The sequence below is a fragment of the Palaemon carinicauda genome, chromosome 2 (assembly GCF_036898095.1).
Source record: "Palaemon carinicauda isolate YSFRI2023 chromosome 2, ASM3689809v2, whole genome shotgun sequence".
Classification (NCBI taxonomy): Eukaryota; Metazoa; Arthropoda; class Malacostraca; order Decapoda; family Palaemonidae; genus Palaemon; species Palaemon carinicauda.
Window position 1 is genome coordinate 67,139,547 of NC_090726.1, and position 7,500 is coordinate 67,147,046.

A 7,500-nucleotide genomic window follows, 5' to 3' on the forward strand; every position below is an offset into this window, starting at 1 on the left:
AAAAAAGAAGAATCAAGGAAGAATAAATATATTCTTAATGTGCTGCTATACTCAGACTCTATCGTTACATTCAATTACTAAAAAAAGGAGGATGACATTTACATAAGATTCAGGAAAAGATATATACTATATATATACAGTATACACACATATAATGTCTGTAAGTATATATATATATATATATATATATATATATATATATATATATATATATATATATATATATATATATCCTTCTACGCCTATTGACGCAAAGGGCCTCGGTTATATTTCGCCAGTCATCTCTATCTACAGCGTTTAATTCAATGCTTCTCTATTCATCATCGCCTACTTCACACTTCATAGTCCCCAGCCATGTAGACCTGGGTCTTCCAACTCTTCTAGTGTTTTGTGGAGCCCAGATGAAAGTTTGGTGAACTAATCTCTCTCGGGGAGCGCGAAGAGCATGCCCAAGCCAGCTGCATCTACCCCTCAGTATGATCTCATCCACATATGGCACTCGAGTAATCTCTTATAGTTTAATTTCTAATTCTATCCTACCATTTAAGACCCAAGATTCTTCCAAGGGCTTTGTTCCACAAAATCTGTTGGATATTGTTTCATTGTCATACCGCAACTCATGTCCATACAGTAACACCGATATCACTAATCTGATATATAGCCTGATTTTTATATTTAATTTCAGATGATTTGATTTTCAAATTTTACTTAACCAGGCCATTGTCTGATTTTCTTTTTCCAATCTTTCATTACTCTTAAATGCTAAAGATCCTGTGTTAAAGATCACAGTTCCCAAATATTTAGATGATTCCACCTCATTAATCCTTTCTCCCTCCAATGACATCTCATCTCCCATTGCATATTCCGTTCTCATCATCTCTGTCTTACCCTTATTTATCTTAAGTCCAATCTCATGTGATATTTCATGCATTTTGGTAAGCAAGCTTTGCAAGTCCTGTGGTGTTCTGCTAATAAGTACAGCGTCAGTAGCATACTCTAGGTTAGCTAATTTCCTGTTACCAATCCAGTCCAATCCTTCTCCGCCATTCTCAACTGTTCTATGCTTTACAAAATCCATGAGGAGGATAAACAACATAAGTGACAAGACATTCCCTTGGAGTTGTTCCAGTGTTCACTGGAAATCCATCTAATAGGGCTCCAATAACATAAACTTTGCAGTTGCTGTGCTCATGAAGAGACTTAATCAAATTTACATATCTACGAGGAACTCCATATTAACGCAGGACTCTCCACAAAATAGCCCAGTGTACACTATCAAAGGCTTTTTCATAGTCTACGATGGCCATCAAAAGTGGATTTGTATATCCTACACATTGCTGTACAACGTGTCTTAAAATGAAAATTTGGTCAGTACAACTTCTACTTTCGAAATCCGGCTTGTTCATCCCTCAGCTTTTCATCTGTTTCTCTCTCGTCTCTTTAGAATGAGCATACTATACATTTTTACTGACGTACAGTAAGTGTGAAGCCTCTGCATTTTTTTTTTTTTACCAACACTCCTAGCTCCCATTCATCAGGGTTTGCCTCCTCTTGTAAGTATTCGGGAGGTCACTTCATTTTCGTTCAATATCATCTCACCAGTTATTCCATCGTATCCAGGGGCTTTCCATCTCTTTAGTATTTTAATGATAGCTTCAACTTCAAACACACATAATTTATTCATGGGCACATCAAGGTCTTCTTCAGGTTCAGGTATATCAATAAAATTATTCCCTTCATATCTCCTATTCATGACCTCAATAAAGTGTTCCATCCATACATACACACACACACACACATATATATATATATATATATATATATATATATATATATATATATATATATATATATATATATATATATATGAAAGTGATACCCTCATCAATCCTCAAACTTCGCACTGCACCAGAAGTGTTCAAATAATGACCATTCAACATTTGAAGTCAAGTCTTCAATCATTATTAATATTTATGTTGTACCCAGGATTCTTTCAGGAGCTGGCTGCTACCTTAGGAAAATGAAGTAATGACATGTAAATGCGCTCATTACGAACAATTACTGCCACCAGCACAATCTTTAACACTCACTCAGTCACAAAATTATAAAATAAATTTCAAGAAGATTTACACTCCAGAACTTGTAACTTGATATTCAAAGAAAAAAGGCAGTTCGAAAACGTATTAGAAACTAAAGGTCAAAGCTGCCAAACAAATGTACAAGATATTACCGATCTATCGAAAAATGCAATAATGAAGTTTAAGGTCATCTACGCTTACCTTCTCCAATGTGTGTATATGAACTATCTCCTTTAAGGAGGTCAATCGTCCCAATGCACAGATAATTATCCCAGCTACATATTCCTTCTTTTTTATATACAAGCCTAGTCTGAACCAAGTCATTCAGTGGCAATTCTCGTCGGCCTCCGCATAAATAATAAAAGTTCTGGCATTCCGACGTCGATTTCTCAGCATCTTGTAATGTGCCGACAGTAATAGCACACCAAATGAGGCTCATGCTCTTACACAGGTCTAACTATCCGGTCGTTTATAGAGACTTATCTTTTACTACGAGTAGTCAATATTCTCATAAGAAAATTATGTACTTTCGTAATGAAGTTTAACAATTAGTGTGTCATTCCTGTAGGACAATTGCATGCTTTTCTTGAATTTACCTTAAACAAGCTATACCCTACATAATATAAGTCTAGTCATAAAGAACGTTTCTTTAGAATGCGTGTCCAGGTTCATATGTTTATTTTACACACAGGCCTGATTAAAGCCCTTTACACCTTACTACCATAAGCATTTGAATGTTAAGTGTACGATCGCCATTTACGCAAGTTAATTTCATCTTGACCAAAAGATAATACTTAAGAGTAAAATATTCTATATTGAAATATGCAAATTATCTCAAAATACAAAGTTTTTACCAAACGGGGATGATGACGGTAATAATAATATATATCGTAATAATAATGAAAAGAGTGGAAGAATCATTTAAGGGCTGCAGAAGCGAAATGAAAAAAAAAAAAAAACATAACCATGGTAGAAAATCGGCAAATGTATGAAATAATATATTTCCAGACAATATTCAGAAGGATGAAATTCCAGTTGAGAGAAAAAAATAGTCCTTTACGAATGAATTTGGAACCTTAATAAAAATGTCACAGTATAAATATTATGGCTGAAAGTTTATTGATATGGGAAACATAATATAAGGATTGTAGAAGAAGAAGAAGAAGAAGAAGAAGAAGAAGAAGAAGAAGAAGAAGAAGAAGAAGAAGAAGAAGAAGAAGAAGGAAGAGGAGAAGGATAGTTTACGAAAATGTAATAAAGTTAAGCAAGTGATGGATTGTTCTCTTAACTTGACATGGATCGAGGAGATCCAGGTAAATTCTTTTGCCCAAATACCTTGAGAGAGAGAGAGAGAGAGAGAGAGAGAGAGAGAGAGAGAGAGAGAGAGAGAGACTTACTTAGAAGCAAATGGTGTACCTGACCATTTTGGTAAAACTAAACGTTATCAAACAGATAGCAGCAATAAAAATAAAAAAAGAGTATAAAAACAGTTTTTTATGTCATCATATAACTATGGAAAACATAATTTTGAACTCGTTTGAGATTTCATCCGAAATAACAAACTAATAAAGTTAAAGTGCTTACGTCCTCAGGGTAAGAAACAAGGTATTTTGGAAGAGAAGTCTGAGCACAGGAAAGACTGTCTACGTGGTAATAAAACGAATTATATAAATTGCATGGCATTTTATCAATAAAAAAAAAGTTTCATATCCACATCCAAAAGCAAAGGAAGGTTCACAATGAGTTGAAATCTCCAGGAAAGTTACCTGGCCTTGGCAGAAAACACTGTTATAAGCCTTTTACTATCTTTGGTTACGAGAGAGAGAGAGAGAGAGAGAGAGAGAGAGAGAGAGAGAGAGAGAGAGAGAGAGAGAGAGATAGAGAGAGACTTTAATTATATAATCTAAGGAAACCTCATTTTTCTTTGTATCTTGACTAACCCAAGAGCCTAGTAGGAAGATAACTGACTCCCTCAAGAGCAGACATGAAACCTGTTTCAGTTGACTCCCGGAGGTCGACCGTCGTCAACCTCAGTGAAAACAACAACCGTTTACCAGCTCTTAAGGGTGGTATGTCTAGTAAAGAAACTTTCCTAGATAGAGAGAACTGCAATCCGTTATCTCAGTACGTTTCAGTCACTCCTCCTTCATCTAATGCGAGTGCGAATAAGAAATCGGAAATACTGTCAACGTTTCTCTTGGTTTCTTACTCTGAAACTACAAGCATTCCGTCGACATCTTCCAGTAAGCAACCGACATCATTTAACTATTCTTTCTCCAACAGAGATGACATTCAATTGACTTAGATTTATAAAAAGCTTTTCAAATTAATCACAAAAGAAAATTTTCACGCCTCTGCAGCCGTACTACTATACTGCAAAAGAGTAGCCTCCACAAAGAAGCGATGAAGATGGAAGAGTAAAAATGACAGACAACGGAACGTGTTTTGAAAACAATTTTGTTCTATTGTGCGAACTATTCCATATGAATCTGAAACGTTAAATGAACAAATGTGTCCTATATTCTTGAACAATCCCTAAATTATTCTAAATTATAGACAATCATTACCTATAAATAGATGACTAAAGATGCCCATTTTGGTTTTCATGGAATCAAAGGTAATCAATTTTTATGATTAAATCTAAATGAATAGAAAAGACCGTCAACCGTCTTATATCGAAGCCCACAAGAGGAATTGTAAAATCTACTTTTAGAATCACAGTGTAGGATCAAATGCCGAAGATTGAGCAGCTCTATCCGTGAAGGGTCTAAGGGTTATAATGTAATGTAAGGATTTGGCGCTTAAGTACTCATCTCTCTCTCTCTCTCTCTCTCTCTCTCTCTCTCTCTCTCTCTCTCTCTCTCAGTATACGCTTCACGGTTAATCGTCAACCCCTTTGAAGTGTATATAGCTTTTAATATATATATATATATATATATATATATATATATATATATATATATATATATATATATATATATATATATATATATATATATATATATATATATATTGTGTGTGTAATGGGTCTGTGTGTGTGATAAATACAAGATTTTAATAGACCTGTGATGCACATTTATTTGCACACCGCACAAAAATGAATAAGCCAAAAAAAATGTAATCAATATAATAATATTGATTATAAGAGAAAAAATTCATTAGAATTATTATTCTAATTTTTAGTATGACATTTGTTATAGCGATGGTAATAATACAAGCGTCAGAAGTTTACGAAACCCTGAGAGAGATCATTTCTTAAGTTGTCGTTGAAATTACCTACCAAAATTTCACTTCGTTCAAAATAAAATCTTTCTTTCCTAAACAAAAATTAACTCAATAGATAACTTTCAACTTGCAAAAGGCCGGACACACCCAAGCACTTTTACTTACAATCGGCGTGTGGAAATTCTTCACTTAAGAGAAGCGAAGAATTGTGTCCGTCCATACTCTTTTTCTCCGTCGTTGAAATGGAATGCGTACAAACGTTACTCTCAATTAATACTGTGTTTCTCACATCTTCAATCAACCGAAGAACACTCGGCTAAACGAGCACAACAATGCTGAGCCACCTGCAATTTTCGAAATGAGAAATGGAGAAGACCAAAACTTAATGACTGTTGTTACGACCAAAGTAAATGATGCGTCGAACGGGCTCAGACGTATATATATTATGAACAAAAAATATGACGATCTCTCTCTCTCTCTCTCTCTCTCTCTCTCTCTCTCTCTCTCTCTCTCTCTCTCACACACAAGAGATTTTCTAATAACAACAAAAACACCTTGAATTTGGTGTTCAACAGATTATTTCTGAAATACTTCATATTTTGCTTTAATGTCTCAAATCCTTCTCTCTTGAGTTTCAAGAAAGTAGTAACCTTCAATAATATCAGCGTTAGACAGTTATAAAATGATTTCAATATTTTATCAAACTTAACATTTACCTTACTTGAGGACAGTCTTCGTTATACATGACTGGGATTACTTTTTTAATTAATATTCAATCATTGAGGTTTTTTTACGTACATTCAATAGATAAAGATGCTTATCCGGAACATTCTTTGGTCGTTAAATGGAGAGAGAGAGAGAGAGAGAGAGAGAGAGAGAGAGAGAGAGAGAGAGAGAGAGAGAGAGAGAGAGAGAGAGAGAGAGAGACCAATCTGGATATTGGGAAAACCAAGGTCATCATTCGCAAATTCAGCTAATGCACATAAAATTGTTTAAGTGTTCTATTTCCTTTGATTTCATAACAATCTCCCAAGTCGAAAGTAATATATCCTGTTCTTCCTTTGGTGTTTAAGCTAAATTTATTCCTCTTTCCTATTTCATTTCTATTATGTCCGGAGTATGAAAGAACCATCTGGGTTCTACCGTCTCACGAACCATGGTATATGAAAGAGCCTTTTTAAAACGTAAAAGTTAATCATTGTAAATTATTTTTTCCATGCATCTGAATGAAACTTGTGTGTAATTCTAAGAGTAATATAGTTTGAATAAAGCATGGCAGCATATTATGCATTTTATTGAAAGCTAAGTTGATTAAGAGAACAAAATTAACGTGGAAATCCAAAAGAAGACATAAGAACTCGGAATTTATTGTCTTGACTACTACTGAATATTGCTCAAGCATAAAAAAGAGAATATAAAAGGTAAGCCATAAAAATACATTTACCATCTGAAAAAAATCAATATATAAAAAATTAAGTGCAGTAGGGAAAGTCAGCAAAGCAAAATTATTAGTCCATGAAAGTTGTTCTCCCAGTAAGTTTGTAATTCCACCGTTGTAAACAACTAATTGGACTGGTATTTACAACCAAACCGTCATCGATGATACAATGTAATCTTTTTTGTCACAAAAAAAAATGATATAGTTCATAGTTACAAGTCCCAATCGTTTATCACAGAACATTAATTGAGCACGATTTATCATTGAAAATCCCCAGGTGCTCCCAGACATTTGAACAGAGTAGTTATCAAATCACTAAAATACTTATTTACATATCATATCCCAACAGAAAGTACATTAAGTACCTCTAACGTTTCCTTGATTTATGAATCTAAAATCATTTAGTTGTCGACAGCTAAACGGACCAAATTATCTGATACTCCAAAAACAGGTTTTAAGCAAATGAATACACATCATTCAGTTTTCTGTTATTCATAATAACAACCAGAATGAAAAGGCAATAACATCAACATTACCACCTGTAATAATAATAATAATAATAATAATAATAATAATAATAATAATAATAATAATAATAATAATAATAATAATAATAATAATAATAATAATCTTTGTTTGAACTTATGTGAATTAATCATCGTTAGCATCCAATTTGAGAGAAGCCAAGCATTAAATAGCGGACAGCAATGCCATTTAGCTCTTAACTGATAAAATTGGGTACTTAAAAAGTCTTCAGTT

General features: G+C 33.8%; 2 protein-coding genes across 4 annotated transcripts in view; one reads left to right on the forward strand and one right to left on the reverse strand.

Moving 5' to 3' along the window:
- Window positions 1-7,500, reverse strand: part of LOC137625715 (uncharacterized) — a 294,152-nt gene that overhangs the window by 239,296 nt on the left and 47,356 nt on the right. The window lies entirely within an intron of this gene.
- Window positions 1-7,500, forward strand: part of LOC137617219 (uncharacterized) — a 78,120-nt gene that overhangs the window by 67,347 nt on the left and 3,273 nt on the right. The window contains exon 4 of the mRNA XM_068347157.1: window positions 3,230-3,391. Coding sequence (XP_068203258.1) covers window positions 3,230-3,391 — 162 coding nt within the window. The remainder of the gene's footprint in view (window positions 1-3,229; window positions 3,392-7,500) is intronic.